This window comes from Perkinsus marinus (genome assembly GCF_000006405.1).
Source record: "Perkinsus marinus ATCC 50983 genomic scaffold scf_1104296951958, whole genome shotgun sequence".
In the NCBI taxonomy this organism is placed as follows: domain Eukaryota; phylum Perkinsozoa; order Perkinsida; family Perkinsidae; genus Perkinsus; species Perkinsus marinus.
This window is the reverse complement of record NW_003209085.1, coordinates 86,135-106,172: the sequence shown is the minus strand read 5'-3', so window position 1 is coordinate 106,172 and position 20,038 is coordinate 86,135. Positions and strand designations below refer to the sequence as shown.

Sequence of the window (20,038 nt, the reverse complement as noted above, 5' to 3'; positions counted from 1 at the left end):
CATCATCTCCCTCCCCCACTATACCATCACCTCCCTCCCCCACTATACCATCATCACCTCCCTCCCCCACTATACCATTATCTGTATGATGGCTAGGAGCGAATTCTTGTAATGTAGATGTATCAGCACACCACTAAAGATGAGTAATTGATGATATTGTTTTGATGGTTGTTGTTTATATTACATATATATTAAGTTGATGATGACATTGTGAGTATATCCTTCCATCACCCTCTGCCCATACATGATGCCGTACTACTGGTACCACCATACTATTACTACTATCATCATCATCATCATCATCATCACAACCATTATCAGATAATGATGTATCATTAAGAATGGATAATGATGATGATAATGATGATGATGATGATGATGAATTATAAATATCGGATGATATATGATGATGATGGTGATGATCGAGTAATGGAGAGGATAATCGACGATGTTGTTGTTGTTGTTGCCTCCCCTGATACCGTATTATCGATCCTAATCGTCGTGGTCGTCGTCGTTGTGTTCTGCTCTCAGAATTAACATCAACTCTCTCCTCCATCATAACTTTATATAACTAACAATAAATAATAATAATAACCTATGATCATGATCATCATCATTTATGAACTCCTCCACCATCACCACCACGACGATAATCCTTCTTACATTATGTATTATAAGGTCCCCTCTAAGTCTCCTATCTTCCTTCTCTTGTGGTACTAACATAAAGGGGGATTTGAATGATAACATACTCTACTAAATAATGATAGGCGCAACAACAACAACAACGAGGAGGAGAAGGAGAAGGAGTAGCAGCACTTTCAGCCTGAGCAGCCTATTTCATATCATAACGACGACTAACACTAGTTAGTCTTCAGTACGAAGGGGGGGCGGAGGAGCTCGTTGAGCTTCTCATCATAAATTCAGCGGACTATTATTGAAATTATCTTGGAAACTGGATGACTAGTTGTCGGGGGTCGGCTGGCGTCATCGTCGTCGTGGACCTCACTCCATAATGGAAGGCGTGGATAGAGTCTATCGTATAGACGACCTCTTCAGCCAAAACGGTCTCCTTATAGAGGAGACATGTGAGAAAAATGACCATTGGTTTGGGATTAGACCCTGGGATTAGTCAATCGACTGAGAGTCATGATTACCAACGTGCTGAACAAGGTACGACTTGGAAGCACTGAGATATCTTTAGGTTTGCTCTATGAATGGCTGCTCTGATATTCGATATATTGTGCACTAAAGTATAGGCAAACGACGCCCATACAAAATCGGCTACATAGGGAAACATAGCCATTCATCATCATCGCTCTGAGGTAACAGTAATAATAACAACTCATTAAACCAATTCAAGAGAACCCTCTTTGATAAAGAAGAACTAAGAGCAACTAACCGTCATCATCTAACTTAATCATCATCCTAGTCTGATAAGCTATGCTTGTCCAATGCTGCTGCTGCTGCTGCTGATGTCATCGTCATGCTCACGCTTATCATTTGATAATAATGCTTCCCACCCTTTAAAAGAGACGATAATAGTATTAATGGATATCTACGCCGAAAGATACAATTAGAGTAAAAATAATATTCATGATTAAGAAACACATACATAGATACATCATCATAGATGTATCTACATAGATATGTAGATATTATGTTTCATCATCATTATATCTTCTTATCAAGAACACAACACACACAGTTATATGAATGAATTATATATATATACGACTTACGAGAAATAATAATAATAATAATGCAGTCATCATTTTTTCTCATTCTTACTATTGTCCTTCTTACTATTGTCATTCTTACTATTGTCCTTCTTACTATTGTCCTTCTTACTATTGTCCTTCTTACTATTGTCCTTCTTACTATTGTCCTTCTTATGTTTCTTCTTATCTCTTCTCTTATCAGTTATCGTTCTTTTCCTCTTCCTCTTCCTTCCCTCCATTACTATTATATCATCCTCCTGTATGCTATTTCTACCATCAATAATCTGTAATATTAATAATAACCATATTTCTACACACACTACATTACATCCTGTTGCCCCCCGTCGTCGCCTATCCTCTTGTTGTTGTTGTTGCTACTGCCAATATCATAATCATCATCACCATCCAACAGTAGTGTAAGAGTATTAGTGAGTTCCCTCCTATTCATAGGAATACATTCACGGACTTATTATAGACTTACATCTCTGATGGACTCCGACGATGATGATGATGACGATGATGATGATGATGCTTCTTCGAGGTACTACTACTGGTACTGATCTTATGCTTCTTTTTACTACTCCTCTTACTCCTTTTACTACGTTTACTACTACAGCTACTACCAATATCATCATCGTAATCATCACCATCATCATCCTCATCATCATCTGGATACGGTAATCTATTATCTGAATAACAGTTATCCTTCACTAATGACCTTTATCACCATCACCACCACCACCATCACAATGATGATGATGTTGATGATGATTAATTATATTCACTTATTATATGTTGGGAGGTTGATCCTGGTATAGGGACAGTATTGAGAATATCTTTATGCTTATCAATCTAAACAACAACAATAATATATATTGTAATATTGTTAATGTTAGTAATACTAGTTGTAAAGATATTTGAGTTAGATGGTTGAAATCCTTATTAGCACTAGATGGATCAGAAGTTATCCGATGTACAACATCAAAGTCCATAAGAGGCTCATGATGATGTTGTTGTTGTTGTGTATTGGATAATTGAGGAGGTTCCCCCTCTAAACCCGATACCATCGGTCGAGGTGTTAACAGATGACTACACAATCTGAATAGTAATAATAACAACAATTCCAGACTGTATACTACTACTACTACCTAAAGGCATCTTGTGCACTAATCACCTTTGTTGTTGATGATGATGATGACACTTTATTATTATCATTAGTTTCCCCTCCTGCTCCTCCTGCTGCTGCTGTATCCTTCTTCTTATAAATCTGCTGATGCTCTCTGTGATGTTTATTATATTTCTCTACTACACTACCCATAATACTAGCACCAACGACCTACTATTAATAATAATGTAGATTATGGTACTATTAGTATTATTACTAGACTTAATTCTCTAAAATCAGCAGCAGTTAGTACTAAATGAAGATCATGTTCAATACTATGTAATATCGTATCAGGATCAGGATCAGGATCAGGAGCAGGAGCAGGAGCAGGATCTCCTTCTTGTGTTGAGGTGGTGGTCATATTAACAAGACATATAGAAGACAAGTGATAATAACTAGGATAAGGACGATTATGAAGAGCCGTAGTACTACCTCAGGACGAGTATGAAGTAATTGAGATATTAATAGATGATGAAGGTCTGGAAGGGGTGCGTGGTATCATATCGGTTGCTATATGACGACGTTGGATAGCAATAAGTTGTAATAAGCATTCGTAGATTATTCAACTATGAAGTTGACTAATTCCTATAACATAGTAATATTTGAATGAATAGAAGAGTAATTATGATTATGAAGGGTACTATCAAACACAAGTATCCATTTGTGGTGGTGATGGTGGTTGTAAAGGTTGTATTAATGAAGTTGATTGCCAGTTAATAAGATAGCTGGTGTTACTACTACCTCATTTGGTATACTCATCATTTCCTCAACTGTTGGATCATTAACAATAGGAGTCTTACCACGTTTCATTTCTTCAATAGATATATCTTCAGGAACCTGAAGATGATAACTATACATGTAGTTGTAGTAGTAATAACAATGACCAACATCAGGAATGCTCCATGAGAGGTAAAGCTTAAGTGCAATAAGAGAATGTTCAATGATAACACATCGCCAAAGGACATAATTATCATTATGATTATGATGAATCTCATCTACTACCATCATACCATCTACCTAAACATCAACAAAATGGGTAGTAAATTGTACCTGTTATTATTATTAAGTACTCATTATGATACTACACCTTTTCAATCTCAAATTCAACCATTGAAAGAAGAACAAATTAGATGGATGATGAAATTTGATTTTCGACGAGTGAAAGGAGTTTTTCACGAAGTGAAAGTTCAAATTCGAAATGAAAGTTAGAATTTCGTTGAGCGGTCGAAAACGAAAGTTCAAATTCGTAAATGAAATTTATGAATTCCGAAGCACAAGCTTAAATTCGTCCAACACAAGACCAATTTCGACCAATGAAAGCTCACTTTCATTCGATGGAAAGAATTCTCCTCAGCGTCGTGCCACGGCTGATCGACTTTTGACTCGCAAATTGCGAGTGCTGATGGTGGTGCTCTACGGGCCGCACCGTAATGCACAACAGAACTACAGCGCAAATCCACACATTTGCAATAACTGTTCACATTTGAGAAGTACCTCGAGCAGTCTTCGCACATTGTGCGAGTTGTCAATCTCCATTACCCTTCCGATGATATCGGAAGGACGATGTAGTCAGCACATGTTCGGTGCGATTTCCTGCCCACCGAATCGAACTTTGATCGAATACCGAACCGGACCAACCCTCTACGAAAAGTGTTCAACTTGTGTTTCCGAATTCATAAATTTCATTTACGAATTTGAACTTTCATTTTTGAGTGGTCTACGAAAATCGAACTTTCATTGGTCGAATTTGAACTTTCATTCGGTGAAAAACTCCTTTCGTCCGACTAAAATCAAATTTCATCTTTCTAATTTGTTCTTCTTTCATTTGCTGAATTTGAGATTGAAAAGGTGTAGTACTACAACTGACTTATTACATATAATAAGCATACATTGGTAACAACACCCAATATTGATATCATTTCAAGGGTATCGATCCAAGTACCTAATAGAAATTATTAGAGCCTCTTGAATGATAATAATAATAAGCTCCTCCTACGTGTTGTCTGCATCTGCATCTCATCTGTGTTGACAACACCTCTAATCACTTTTTGAAGTTTAAATGAGTCATTATACCTGTTATTCAAATGATGATGATGATGATCCTGATGATGATAATAACATCAGATGGTCGTCGGAGTAATATGTGATTATTATTATTAACTTACGCTTCAGTGAGTGTATGAATAAGTGATAATGGTATAATCAAGGGATATACAGCTCCAAAACATACACATACAGCGAAGTCAACAATCATTTCGAACCTATTCATAATAATAATAATCATAGTAGTAGTAGTAGTAGTAGTAGTACAACTCCATAATCTATCTTATTATTATTATTACTACCAGTCATCGAATAGATCATATTCTTCCTGTCCTCGTTGCTGTTCAATATCCTCTATCAATGTTGGATGATCCATACCTTTATGATGATGAGTATCCATTGAAACTCCATGTTCACTATTATCATCCTTTTTATTATAATTAATATTACCACCAGCCCACCACGAAGACGACCACCACCACCATCGCATTAGCATAGGTAATCCAATCTCTTGGAAGTTACCGAACACCTATTGTTTGAGATCCAGGAGGGTTCGATTCTCGGGAGAGGCATTTCTATACCCACCTGTTTAACTGTCATGAAAATGAATAATTGATTTTTGAGATAATCGATATCACAGCGATAAAATGCAACATAATAGAACCATCCAAGATAGTTGCAAAGTTGAAATAAAACTACTTTCAACGATAATGATTCAAATCTCGCTTCACGGAACCTAAAATGCAGCAGCAGAAGCAGAAGCACTCACCAAGGTTCGAGTCGATGATGATGTGTACTTATGTTTTTCTTTCTGTGTTAGATAATTAGCAAGTTTATAATATGTCTTTTGCCAACCACCACTGAGTACTATCACCCAGGCTACTGTTGGTAATGTTTGTATAATTATCGAGTCTGATAATTCTTCTGATAAATCCTGAAACAGATGATGATGAACAACGATGTTGTTATTATTAATAATAATACAACTGTAATAATAACCATAATACTACTACTACTACTACCTGTAGCAGAAGTAAAGCGATGATAATACCAATAGTTATGGCAATCATTAATCCAAATCCTAACACTGATATCGCTGCTCGCAGATACTAATAATAATGATCATTATCATCATAACATGATTATGTTTAATACTCATGATGTCAACGTACTGTATCAGCAGCCCCGGCCGTCCCCATTGCAGCCGCCGCATTATCCAACTCTCCAACTCTGGATTCCAACTCTGTCACGACTGTTGTTAATGATGATGATGATGAATCTCCTCCACACTCCAATGCACACCATTTAAATCGACATGATGCTAACAACCTTTTCCACGATTCAACGAAGAATGTTGCCCAGACTGACACGATTACCTAACATCGACATCATAATCGATTACTCGGGCGAGCGCCACATTTCGCGACTGTTGACCCCACCCCGCCCATACACAGGTAATCGCTGCCACTATGTATTCCTTGCCAGTAAGATAATAGCATGACCTGAAGCATGGTCATGGCAGCGGTAATCATATGATGATAGTTTTTCTTTCAGAATCATCATCATCATAATCACAACTTATTACAATTGCAGTAGAATACATACTCCAGCTAATGGTATAAGCCATGTTGCATATTGTTGTAATAGTTTATAATATATAGCCACATCACATCCAAAGATAGGTACTAGATACTTCTCATAAGGAGCATCGAATGCCTACATTATAGACAACAGATACTCTATGACCACTACTACTACTACCAATATTACCCCCCAATATGTACGCGTATACTCCCCTTCTTGTTGTTGTTGATGATGATCCTTATTCCTCAAAGTCCATACAGCTTTGATCTCAAGTTTACCATTATTGAATACCCCATTCTTCATCATAAGGCAATGCATAAGTTGTAATTGCTCTATAGACATTAATAGTAGTTGTTGCTATTATGATGATTATGATTATGATTATCATTACCAGTATTAGTGAAGAAGGTCTCAATATGTTCACTTCCAATATATCGACTTAATGGTAGATTATTACGAAAATAGATCGAGACTGGTTTAAGATGATTCCCTGCTTCATCATCTCCAATAAAATCTTTAACAACTTTCCTAAAGATATTACTACTATGATGAGGTCATTATCATCATTATCATCATTATCACACTATGCTAACCCCAACAGATGATATTCCTTACCTACTCTCGGCCATCTCCATCAATGGTCTATAATCTTCTACTGCAACAGCAACTGTAATATAACCTTCATCTGATGCATCTGATCATCATCATGAACATCATGAACATACATATAATAATAATAAGCCACCACCCTAGTACCTGGAGTAACATAAACTATCCTTAAACCTATGCCCTCTAATAATGCCTCCACATCATCATTCTCAATATCAACATCCTTATCAAAGTCTACTAGCAGTAGAACTGGAGTTTGTTCAACTATAGTGTCACTGCATACTGAGTGGGTAGTACTAGGGCTTGTTGTTGATGATGATGCTGCTTGTGGTAGTGATGGAGTATCATCTCCCTGATCATCATCATGATGATGATCATGATGGTGGTATTGATGATCATGATGCTCATCCAACATGGTTAAAATGATGATGATAATAATAATGATCTTAATCTACCGACTCCAACAACTCCAACAACAAGACAAGGACTATAATAATCTGCGAAAAGTATGTAAATGATCGCAAGAGAATGTGATAAATAATGATGATGATGATGTTGTTGTTGTTATTTACAGAATACCATTGGTTATCCTCTGAAAGTTATCATATTGGATAGTTCTCCAATTATTTACACTATTATCGATCAATACAACTATCTTCTCTATACATGCTTCTTCTGTTAAATGACCAAAGAATCTATCATCCATATGTTTAAGAGTATTCTGTGGAGCTCCTCCAGCAGTTAAACAATCCATTTTACATCCAGATTCGGCCAACATACGTACCAATAATATCAGCCTATCACGATGTTTACGAGCTTCTAGAAATCCTCGAATAACCAAAGTACGAAAATATTCAAACTTATCACTATCCTCGCCTCCTATAACATCTATATATTCTTGTGTTAACTTAAATGGTGCAGTCTCGAATGCAAAGTTACCAGGGGCATTCGATAACATATATCCAAAATCAATATGTATAAGATGCCCTTCTCGATCCAATAATAGATTACCATTATGTCTATCTCTTACTGCTAGAAAATAAGAGAATAATGAGTATGCTGCAAGACTCTCGATAAAGTTATTCCGTGCTTTATCTAATGTATCACGAGAATCACTAAAGGCCATACGAAATATATCATCCAATGATTTATCCGGGAACTCCTTCTTTAAAGCATCGATCGATATTGTATCAGTTAACTGATCATTAACAACAATAACGATGATGATCAGTATGATGATGATTATTATTAATATATTACCATTTCCATAAGGCCTGAGTTAGCATCCACTACGATAGTCTCATAGGGTTTTAACCATAATGGTAATCTAGCTTCCTCGAATATCATCTGTAATACTCTAAAATCGTAGTAGTATGTTATTATTATTAGTAAGAGTATTAGTACCTCACAAGTTGACCAGCTAAAACCTCTTGTCTAACATCATCACCACCTTTAACCATCACCTAATATTATCGATATCATAATATCACACTACTACTACTAACCTGTACAGCATTCCATGACTCAAGACAACCATATACACTATTAGCCCTTATACGTGCCTTCTTCTCTCGGAAGGGTTCACCCCATATACACTTCCTCACCTGATTATTATCATGTATGATCATTGATAGAGCAGTATGAATAGTAGCAGTAGCATGATGATACTACTACTATTACTATTACTACCTTCTCTGCTTCCTCCTGTCGCTTTTGTCTTCTCTTCTGATGTGGTGTGCTAGTAGTAGTAGTACTGCCTCCTTTTTGTGATACTCCTGATGCGGCCGCCGCTGATGCCGATGCTGCTGATACTGCTGATTTATTCTTCGACTCGAACGATTCTGCTTTTACTACTCCAACAACTGTTACCAAGAAATATCTTCGCCAGGGATCGAACTTGGGATTACCTTCATTATCATCAACATCATGACTGCTGCTCAATGTATGCTCGAGAGGGGTAACGATAGGGTCAACTGCCGATGCCGCCGCCCCGGATGACGAAGCTGACCATATAAATACCATAGGATGTTGATATGCTGCTCTCTATGGACCATTACCATCATAAGGGTCAACAATAGTGCCGACTTGAAAGGTCTTCATACTATCCTTTATTATACTTCCATAAAAGTTATTACACCATTCAGTAGAAGGTGTACGAGCAACAGCATATCGTAGTTCATCTCGATAGGGATAACGAGAATTATTATTAGTATTAACCTTTTCTCGATACATCTCGCTGCTGCTGCTGCTCATCTCAGCTAGTATATATCTATCATAAAAGATCCAGCCCTAGTATTGAATGGAGTATCTCAGACTGTAGTACTTGCTAACTTCATCACATCTATCTCTGGAAGTCTTGGGAGGTCGAGGTTCAACCTTTTCAAATATCTCTTCCAAATCTGCCACCTCTAGAGTTAGCATATACGGTGCTCTCGTACGTGTTTTGAACACCCTACAATCCTCTATATGCACCTATACGATCACTGTCACTTACAAATCGATCATCCGGGCGAGCGCTACAGTCATCCCACTACTTACTGATAATATGTGGGTTTGAACACTATCCTTCCTATTACTACATGCTGGCATCCCTTGCGGTAGTGATAACCCTGTCAACTTAAATGAACCGGTAGTCATTGCTACGGCAGCTCGTCCTAATTAGGATAAAACAAAGTAATAGCATCCTCACCGAGGATCGAACCAGGATGGATGACGATGATGATGATAATTACTCTCAAAGAGCCATTGATTGAGTTGTGACATAGCTGCTGCAAGGCACTGCTTCCTCTCGGTATGATTAACTAGTAGACATGACAATCGGCAAAGGGCCGCCACAAATGTATTCTGGTTATTAAAATAATCACATCTGATGGAAAAAAGCATTGCCGTAGGGATCGAACCAGGAACGTGATCTTATTACCTAAGTTGTTTTAATAAGAACTTTTCCATTTCGCCATCCAAATGCTTTATATCTTCATCACTCTCATTGCCTCCTCTTCCCATATTACAATCCTTATTGTTATCACTACTAGTAGTAGTATGTAAAGTAGTTATACCAGATACTGCAATATAGCGATCAATTGAAGTTTCAGGATCCCCTAATTCAGCATATATAGACATAGTACCTATTTAATACTACTACTACCATACAAGAGTATGAATAATCTTACTTATACGATTGAGATATGGACATGCTTCAGTTCTAGCTGATCTTGATAATCTTCTTAAAGCTTCCAATGACTCTTGAAGAGATACAACCTAGACGAACAGTTAACAAGATGATGATTGTCATGAAAATAAGATAAAAAGGATAATGATGATGTTACCTCTCTAGGTTGGATGCTACCACTCTCTTTCCTATCAGCAACAGTAGCAGAGACAACAGATGATGATGATAATGATCTCTTCTTATCCTCTTCCTCCTCGTCATCCTTCTCTCCCTCCTCCTCTAGAACGATATCTAATAAGAATAATAGTAATCCCCCATTCCAATGCTACCTCACTACTACCCTGCTCTTCCACCACCAGCTGTTCCTGCTGTTGCTGTTGTTGCTGTTGTGTCACTGTTACAGTACTAAGTTCGGGATTAGAACTGCTTCGTACTATGCCCTCTCCTTCTGTTATACTAAGAGTATATACTGATAATAGTGATGATAATAGATTACACTACATATTATTATTATGTTCATAATGATGACTATGAACCCTGTTGTTGTTGTTGTTGTTGTTGCTACTTCCTATCACTGGTGCTACACTAGCTACTGATTCATCAATAGGGGAATGTAGGTCATTAGAAGAAGAAGAAGGAGAAGGTGGTGGTGGTGTCGATTGTATACTATCCTGGCTCGATACAATACCACCACCACTAGCACCAGCTCTACCCATAACCTAACATATGAGTATCAACATTGTGTAATGTGTCTAGCAACAACAACAACAGTAGTAGTCACTACCTGTGCAGTAGTCGTTATGGTACCCTTTTGTTGTTGTTGGTACTTATGTTTCAATTGATGTTTCTGTAGTTTACTATCACCTCTAGTTAGAGCAGCATTCGATTGTTTCTTTCTCGCAGTAGCTATAACATCATCAACTCTAATATACGACATCCTCTTGTTGTTATTATTACCAACACTAGGAGCTAGTCCAGAATTAACAACAGCCATTTCACATTCTTGACATAACCTTAACGAAGCCTCATGTATCTCAGTACCAGTTACTTTACCACCATCTTCGATCACAGCTTGATAACTAAAAATGATACTCAATAACACTATTAAATGATGGAGGACTTATCACAGCCAATGCAACTTCAATGCAAATCCCATCCTTTGGGCAGCTTTGTCTAGCAGAAAGGTGTGTAATGACGACTAATTATATAAAGTGTGATGGTATGAAGATAACAATATCATTATTACTGTATTAATCCTCTTTAATGATGAATACACTAGTTGAGGTAAATAGAAGTCGATATACTTATCATTAACTTTATAACTGATCATAGTAATGTATCATAGTTCCTAATAATAATAACAACAACCTACAGTTCATTGACAAGATAATCATTGACTCCTTGTGAAGTCATAGTATGCAAATAATGCATATGGTAGTAGGCATCAAATACCTAATAATAATATGATCCTTATAATATAACAATACTACTATTACTACCTCTGATTTAAACAACCTTAATAAGGATCCTAAAGATGCATCCTTAGTACTATCATGAGTACCAGCCTCCCCAGATGATACATCCCCCCGAGTAGTGATAGTAGATGATGATGAAGATGACATTATTACTACAATGATAGATACATGAATTAGCAATTCATTTTAGGGCGAGCGCTAAAGCGTCGACATCATGGCAGATTCGAAGCTTCATCATAATTACTCATTGGAACATCATCATCGTCATGGTTGATGATAAAAATCCATTTTCTATAAGACGACCACCGTCGGATGCTGCATTAAATATCGTATCATTGGAGTTCCCTTATGAAGTGCTGTATAATGCTACAGAGGGGTTCTCTATTAATAATAGGATTGGTTACGGTAGTTATGGTACGGTATATAAAGGGACTCTACCTGATGGTACTATAGTTGCTATTAAGCTACTACACAACCCTAAATGTGATGGTTTCATGGAGGAAGTTAAGATATTATCAAAATATAGGCATCCTAATCTGGTTATCTTAATGGGTTTTGCTAGACATCAACATCAACGATTATTGATATATGAGTATCTACCATATGGTACCTTATATGATAAATTACATCATATAACATCTCAAAAGGACCCCTCTTCCTTATTCCTTTATCATAGTCGTATTAAAGTTCTACGATCAGTAGCTCGAGGATTATGTTATCTCCATACTCGTAATAGACCTGTTTATCATCGTGATATCAAGAGTCAGAATATACTACTATTAAATGGTCCTAATAATGATGATGCAAAGATAGCTGATTTTGGTCTTTCTGTATTAGCTAATCCTTTTCTACCAGATAATAGTGCAACTGTTGAGGGAGTAGCAGGTACACCTGGTTATATATGCCCTTATTATGTTGGGCAACGACGACCTAAGGTTATTGATCATAATACTGATGTCTATGCTTTTGGTATGCTTATATTAGAGACTTTAACTGCACTATCCCCAGCTTATTATGATACTAACTTCATTATACAATATAACTTTACAATGGAGGATACTACTTCTGCTGATGTATGGTCAAGGATTGATAATACTGCTGAATGGCCACACTTTATTATAGGGGAATTGATTAATCTAGCATTAAATTGTATTAATGTTGATCTTAATAAGAGGCCACCCTTCTCACAAATAACTCAAGTATTAGATAAGATATTGGAAATAGAGGATTGGACTAATGCTGAGACTACACGTCTTATTATCAATCAACCTAATACCATCAACAACATCAAGAATGACCTTGATCATCTTTCTCCATCAACTATAGGATCGGATAATGTTGTTGTTGCTGCTCACTTTGGACCTAATTGGGATACTCTGGTACTAGAGGATCGTCATCATCAGGAGTCCGCACTACAGGGACATTATCATGATGGAGAACATAACGATCAGGATGATGATGAAGAAGAAGACAGTGATGATGACGATGTAGGGTCAGATGGTGTATCCTCATCGGGACCTTTACGGTTATCAAATACTATTCATCAGAGGAGGGGCAAGAAAAAATGTTGTGGATGTAGTATTATGTGATATATTACTCACATACCTATTTTGTATATTGCATCCTTATTCAACCTTAGATGCCATGAAAAGTTGTTATTATTATTGTTATTATCGATAGTTTTGTCACCATTTATAAGCATAAGTGTTGTTGCGTCTTGGAAGATGGAAGTTGAGTATGCTGCTCCTCAGAAGTTCTTATACCTTTTATCGATTCAGAGCCCTCTCCTTCTTATTGCCGCTGAATCGGTAGTATCATCATCATTGTCAACAGTTGCGTCCTTGTCATCATTATCAAACCTCGATAATAACGAGGTGGTCGTTCAAGAAGAAGAAGAAGAGGAATATATCATCATCATATTCTCACCTACCCAAACACCAACAACATTGGATACTACCATTCCTTATGATAAGATACTACACCATACTCAACAACATAAGGAGAATGGTACAGGGCATGATACTAGGTATTACAGCCATATATTATTATTATTATTATGGTCATGCTTATTATTATTAGGTCATTGAGTGTATTAAGGATACGAATGCTCATGGACTGTGTATTAATAACTTTGCTTACTGTTATTGGGGGATTAGTATCCTTAAGTAGGTCGAAAGTTAATCCGATTAACCATGCTACTAGTTTTAACTATTATCAGGTCTATTGAATATACTCAAACTGAACGTAATCTTACATAGTGATGATGATGTTTGGTATGATCATATTGTAGTAGAAGTACTCCGAATCTCTGTAGCGGATAGTATAGGGTAAGTTTTGATCTGTTATTATTATTACGTCTTCTAAGGTATACTATAAGGTACTATCTCTGGGGTTTGCTTATAATAATAGTAATAGTTCATCCGATAAAGAAGATCTTGGACTCTCTACTATCTAAGGATAGCAGTACTCAACTACTGCTCAACATTCGTTATAACTTCATTATGCGCACAAGGAGGATAGTAAAAGTATCTGCAATTATGATATTAGTGATAGTACTTGTATACAACTACTATCACATATCATCAGCTCCTCCTGGGATGATGATCTCTATGGGATGTATCATATCAGGGGTAATGTGATTATCATCATCATAATCAGCAATAGATCCCTTGAAATAATCTTATTAGGTATGGATGATAGCAACATTCCTTATTGTAGTAGCTGGACAATGGAAGGGTTTACTCACAGTCCTCTCCATCACAATACCACTCTTTGTCTCTATCATGCTCATATTCACTCAATATGTTATACCTCAAATCATTCATGGAAACATTACGATTGGGTATGTTCTATTACTGAGGATTGGTACACCATTGCTGGTATTAATCGATTGGTCCCTGGTTCAATTCCTGCATCTGACATATTAGATACAGTCTCTTGTAATACATATTATTTATGAAACATGCAAGATCGTATCACTACATCCTCTCATCACTCGTAATCTAATAGTTATAATAATGGTAATAATGGTCTTTCTACCTTATGATGTATTCCTACTATCATCATCATTATCATTTCAGTATTCTACTACACTACCAACTTGTATAATAAGTATTGGTAGATTAGACTACACTATCATAGCAACCACTGAGATAGCGATACAGATATTACTCCTACGTGACCTCTTCTATCTAGCTTCCTTTACTACTGGCTTTAAAGGTAATAATAATAATACTAGTAGTAGTAGTAGTAGTGGTAGTAGTAGTAGTAGTAGTAGTAGTAGTAGTAGTAGTAGTAGTAGTAGTAGTAGTAGTAGTAGTAGTAGTAGTAGTAGGAGTAGTAGTAGTAGTAGTAGTAGTAGTAGTAGTAGTAGTAGTAGTAGTAGTAGTAGTAGTAGTAGTAGTAGTAGTAGTAGTAGTGGTAGTAGTAGTAGTAGTAGTAGTAATCTTAATATTATTATTATTACCCCCTTTAAGTAGGTACCTTCCTAGCCATTGTGGGTATTATTGATAGACTTGGTGATCCTGTATTAAATGAATTAGAGCAATCAGAGAGTGATGATGATAATGACGATGATGATGAGGTAGTAAATCATTGAGTGGTAATCGTCCTACCTTATTACAATAGACCATCGAAATACCAAGATCAGCATTACAAATGCTACTGCTGGATTATATCGTAATACACGGAGTTTCATCATCGATGGCGGGTAATAATAGCATCTGTTCCAGGAATCGAACCTGGGTAGTCGTTACTTGTTGGGTATTGTTATATAATGATAGGTATTTGTCTGTTGATACCGAGGATATCATCATTATCAATAGGAGTGACCACCACAACTGATATAATAATGAATACTATCCTATCAGTGTTCATCTCCATCATTGGAAGTGTTGTTAACCTCTTTATTGTAGGATTAGCATCTGCTGCTGCTGCTGCTGTCGTTCCTTCCAGCTGTTTAGTTATAGCAGTAATACTCTTTTGTTATCTATCAGATAAGTGAGTGTAGATCGGCCTCATTATGGCGTATGGCAAGGTTATTCAGTGAACATTGGTCTAGTATGAGGATGACACTTGCCCTTCATGTCACAGCTGCTACGGCTATTGGGTGCTGCTCTGATCATCTATTGGCTGCTGCTCGGCTGCATAATGGCGGCTACTCTTTTTAGATACCACTTGGTACAGTCTACCATATTATGTAGTAAAGATGGAGGATAGTTAGGGAAGCTGTTTTATGAAGCATCAATCGATTATGGTTTATCATAATCATCATGACAATATATCATGGGCAACGACGATGTATATTTGGATACCATGAATAATAATAATATTGTCCTCAATGCCTTACTGGATTTGTGTTGCTCAGTTTGGTTCCTAACCACTCGAGTTCGATCCCTGGTAACAGCAGATTTCTCATTATGCTTTTTCGAAGTATTATCGCCTGGTGTTTAATAACTACTTCCTTTGGTATTGATATTATTGGAGTCCTTCAAGTCCCCAGTAAGTCCCTTATAGTTATCATCAGCAAATGTTATTCAGCAGATAATAAACTGGAGAGTATCATTGGTCATCCTGATGGATTGGAATATATCTTTAGTAGTTCAAGAGTTATATTAGAGGATGGTAGAGAATATGCTGCTAATGTCGATCAGAAAGGGATCTTCCGAATGTAATACACATAAAGAATAGTCCATATTCATCTCATCCTTATTATCAGTCCTGATGTTGAGCTAGGGACTTATGTTTTACAAGTGGTTAACCAAGACATTTATTTTGAGATGGTAATAGAAAGGTTCCCGCGGGTTCGAGATGGTATTATCATTCGTTAGTTCACCATCGATGTCTTACCCGACAATAAAGTAACTGCTTATCATTTTGATCCTTTACTCCACTCACATAACAAGATAGCATCAGGAGGAGGCGGAGGCGGCGGCCTACCTTTGGTCATTTCGGCTACAGGCCCGATTGAATACTTTACTCACAGAGAGGTGGTATTCACAACAACAACAACAATAAAAAGAAGAAGAACATTGTACTTATTGTTATTATTATCAGTCCTTCAATCTACTACATGTATTGAAGTCCCCTATGGCTATTATGGCATTGGTTATGGCGGGTATCATGTTATTCTTACCAAAACTTCAACAGAATATGATGGATGAGGAGACAATGAAGGAGATGAAGGAAGGTAGTAGTACTACCAGTAGCAGTAGTAGTATAATCATCCTCATCATTATTATTACCACCCTACTACTAGTACTATTAAATATATATCTATTCATCAGTTGCCGCCAAAGATGATGGTATCACAGGAGGCTTGATGAGAGCGATGACTGGTGGTGGACCTACCACAGAGACCTCAGTTAAGAATACTAAAAAGGTGATGGTCATGACAAGGGATGGGTAGGGAGTAGTAGCAGATGTTACAGTTTGTCTATTTTTAGGAAGGTGGTAATAGTAGTGGGAATTCCCGTCGTAAGGGGGGTCAGCATAAAGGATAGACGACGACTAACACTATATATTTACTTCTGCTAGTCTCCAGTGGTGGTGTTGTTGTTAATTAAATGGTAAATATGATATAATATTAGAGAGTTTCAACTTATTTATATATTCAACAAAATCATAACATTATCATAATGCGAAAGGACTACTATGATATATTAGGAGTCAAAAAAGAAGCCGATGAGATTAAGAAAGCGTGAGAAGAGCAGGCAGAGGTCCAAGGTTCGAATCCATGTTACAACACCACCATCATGATTATAGATATCGCCGTATGGCTCCATTGAAGTGGCAGTCTGACAAGAACCTTGCTAATAAAGAAGCCGTTGCAGAGGAGTTCAAAGAGGTATTAACGATAATCCTACAATACTAACAACAACAACAGCAACAACAACAACAACAACTACACGTCATGGTTCCATACACGATAGGATCATAGTCCTCCCATGATGACCAATCCTATAATATAATACATTAGGTTGCCGAAGCATATGATGTTTTAAGTGATGTATAGAAAAAGGCAGTGTATGATGCATGCGGAGAGGAAGGCTTTAAGGTTGGTCCGGCTGGTTCACCGGGTGGCCCGACTGGCCCCTCACAATCTCATCATCATCATCATCATCATCATCACTCTTGTTGATGTTGTTCCTTATTATCAGCTTCCAGGATGCTCCTCATGGTTTCCATTATACCTTCTCACATGGTCCCAATGATATGTTTGCCCAGTTTTTTAAGGATAGTGTATAACGAACTAATAGCTTTGGGGAAACACCATTTGGTACCGATACCTTTGCTGAGCTACTCTCCGGTAATAACAATAGTAGTACTAGTCTGCTTTTGTTCCTGCCCCTGCTGCCCCTGCTGCTGCTGCTCAATGATGCTCAGGTCTTGGTGGTGGCAAGAGGACCAAGAGGTGCTGGCAGGGGGCGGGATGATGATGATGATGATGACAAGCCTAGACTACTACTATTATTACCACTACTAGGAGAACATTAAGACTCGTCAAAAGGCTCTGTCGAGTTCGATCTAAACTGCTCATTGGAGGACTTATTCTATGGCACAGTGAAGAAAGTGAAGGTAGTCGTCATGGAGGGTACTGTAGGTACTCGTATTGCCTTTGCTGGAGTTCGTATAATTGAAGTGGTGATACCAGGATTCACTCGTGTTATCAGAGGTAGTGTTATGCCTATATCTGAGCATCCAGGCCAGCATGGTGATCTAGTTGTTACTTTCGATATTATATTCCCTAACACGAGGAACCTGTAGATCCATTGTGGAAGTGTTCATGTTGAGTACTACCTTCCTGCTCTATTGTTCATCACGATTTATGCTAGACTAGTAGTAGTATATTAGGGAATGCTATTCACACCCTGTATGGTGACCCTCATCTCTAGTAGGATGATAATGATCATCATAGCGTGACCTCTTATGATGGGAGAAGGCTTCTAGTGAGATGATTGATTCATAATGCGATGATAATCTATACCGTGCTTTACAACCTCTACAACAAGATAATGTCTACTTCACATGATGATTGACTCCTCTTCCAGTGATCATCATTCTTTGGGGGTGTATCGCAATAAATAATACACATCCCTTAGTTAAAGGGAATAGACTATTGTGGCAATACATAGTTCCTCTATTTTAAGTCATGAATTACTCATAAATACTAGAGTCAACTAGTATAAGTAGTTTCGTATTGCGTATTGGGAATACCCCACTCGTCACCCTCCAGGCAGTAGGCTGTACTCCGAGTAAACTCGACCACCCATTGAAGACACTAAATGGGATAAAGTTGTTGTAAGACTTCACTCGCGGGTGATCCCGTAAAACTATAAGTAGCTCTGTCGCTGAGAGGAGTTCTCTGTAAATTAACTTCAATGACCTGGGAATCAACAACAAGCGTGATGATTATTATGAACATCGAATAGTGTAATAAACTAATACTCTTACTGGAATATTCCTCTTCAATGCAGTGTCAGCAAACCCAGCAGCTGGATAGACAACACTAGATGTTCCAAGGACAAGTAAGAGATCACAAGAACTCCTAAAAGAAGAATGATAAATGCTAGAGTCGTATGTAATAGTACATAGCTTTGTTAGCCGAAGCGAGTGTATCCTTATCAAGTGCCTCACCAAACCAAACTACACCTGGTCGTAGTAATCTATCATCAAAGTTGATAATAATGATCCCAAAGTAGATATGCATCCGACTACCTGCCATCTCTATGTGGTAACTCTCCAATAGGAACTGTAATATGATGATGATGATCGGGGGGGCGCTGGTCTATATTAGCAAAGGCAGGAGTGATAGGCACGTTACGATCCTCCCATACCTGATAATAACCCTTTAAGCAGATATATCAAATACTTACATTGACACCATCCTCTATAAAAGTATGAGTGTGGGCATCATCATTGCTCTTCTTTACTAGCCAAAGTGAACCATGAAGCTCGATAATGTTATGACTACCGGCAGCTTGGTGTAGTCTATCAACGTTTTGCTGATGGATATCATTGTATAACAAGCAACAGCAGCAGCATGAATGAGATGATGTCCCTTCTCACAGTCATTAGGGTGAAGTCCTTCCCATCATTCTCTTTAATCTTCTGTAGTTCAGCACACCACATATGGCATGTATTTGGTGAGGCAGCAGCTACCACCTTACGGCGATATTCATAGAATTCCCACACTAGTGACGGGTTCGCTGCAAATGCCTCTGGAGTTGCTAACCCTGAAGGATTAGCACCTTCTGGGCTTCACTCGACATTACTG

The 20,038-nt window shown here is 37.6% G+C and overlaps 7 protein-coding genes across 7 annotated transcripts; 4 read left to right on the top strand and 3 right to left on the bottom strand.

The window, feature by feature from the left end:
* Positions 1–1,768: 1,768 nt before the first annotated feature.
* Positions 1,769–3,282, bottom strand: Pmar_PMAR009730 (conserved hypothetical protein; the record flags this gene model as incomplete). Its single annotated transcript, XM_002777371.1, has 7 exons — positions 3,101–3,282; positions 2,867–3,054; positions 2,621–2,816; positions 2,504–2,570; positions 2,200–2,407; positions 2,047–2,158; positions 1,769–2,002 (listed from the first exon to the last, which is right to left on the bottom strand). Exons 1-7 carry the CDS (start codon positions 3,242–3,244, stop codon positions 1,769–1,771), a joined length of 1,149 nt encoding a protein of 382 aa, XP_002777417.1. The 5' UTR covers positions 3,245–3,282.
* Positions 3,283–7,687: 4,405 nt separating this feature from the next.
* On the bottom strand, positions 7,688–11,910 carry Pmar_PMAR009729 (phosphatidylinositol 4-kinase, putative; the record flags this gene model as incomplete). The annotated part of the gene is made up of 16 exons (XM_002777370.1): positions 7,688–8,317; positions 8,380–8,476; positions 8,524–8,582; positions 8,625–8,723; positions 9,922–9,985; positions 10,040–10,244; positions 10,290–10,377; positions 10,446–10,579; positions 10,629–10,744; positions 10,790–11,007; positions 11,073–11,194; positions 11,246–11,367; positions 11,416–11,486; positions 11,535–11,610; positions 11,661–11,740; positions 11,788–11,910. 16 exons carry the CDS (start codon positions 11,908–11,910, stop codon positions 7,688–7,690), a joined length of 2,304 nt encoding a protein of 767 aa, XP_002777416.1.
* A 902-nt stretch (positions 11,911–12,812) lies between these two features.
* On the top strand, positions 12,813–15,811 carry Pmar_PMAR009728 (hypothetical protein; the record flags this gene model as incomplete). The annotated part of the gene is made up of 6 exons (XM_002777369.1): positions 12,813–13,250; positions 13,542–13,571; positions 13,843–13,928; positions 14,885–14,982; positions 15,243–15,346; positions 15,773–15,811. The coding sequence occupies 6 exons, from the start codon at positions 12,813–12,815 to the stop codon at positions 15,809–15,811; spliced, it is 795 nt and encodes a 264-aa protein (XP_002777415.1).
* A 1,040-nt stretch (positions 15,812–16,851) lies between these two features.
* On the top strand, positions 16,852–17,264 carry Pmar_PMAR009727 (hypothetical protein; the record flags this gene model as incomplete). The annotated part of the gene is made up of 3 exons (XM_002777368.1): positions 16,852–16,951; positions 17,049–17,143; positions 17,208–17,264. 3 exons carry the CDS (start codon positions 16,852–16,854, stop codon positions 17,262–17,264), a joined length of 252 nt encoding a protein of 83 aa, XP_002777414.1.
* A 135-nt stretch (positions 17,265–17,399) lies between these two features.
* On the top strand, positions 17,400–18,009 carry Pmar_PMAR009726 (conserved hypothetical protein; the record flags this gene model as incomplete). The annotated part of the gene is made up of 3 exons (XM_002777367.1): positions 17,400–17,461; positions 17,527–17,608; positions 17,929–18,009. 3 exons carry the CDS (start codon positions 17,400–17,402, stop codon positions 18,007–18,009), a joined length of 225 nt encoding a protein of 74 aa, XP_002777413.1.
* A 339-nt stretch (positions 18,010–18,348) lies between these two features.
* Pmar_PMAR009725 (hypothetical protein) lies at positions 18,349–18,528 on the top strand (the record flags this gene model as incomplete). The annotated part of the gene is made up of 1 exon (XM_002777366.1): positions 18,349–18,528. One exon carries the CDS (start codon positions 18,349–18,351, stop codon positions 18,526–18,528), a length of 180 nt encoding a protein of 59 aa, XP_002777412.1.
* Positions 18,529–19,094: 566 nt separating this feature from the next.
* On the bottom strand, positions 19,095–20,033 carry Pmar_PMAR009724 (NAD-dependent deacetylase sirtuin-5, putative; the record flags this gene model as incomplete). The annotated part of the gene is made up of 7 exons (XM_002777365.1): positions 19,095–19,112; positions 19,216–19,309; positions 19,353–19,427; positions 19,480–19,598; positions 19,638–19,766; positions 19,831–19,926; positions 20,013–20,033. 7 exons carry the CDS (start codon positions 20,031–20,033, stop codon positions 19,095–19,097), a joined length of 552 nt encoding a protein of 183 aa, XP_002777411.1.
* Positions 20,034–20,038: the final 5 nt, after the last annotated feature.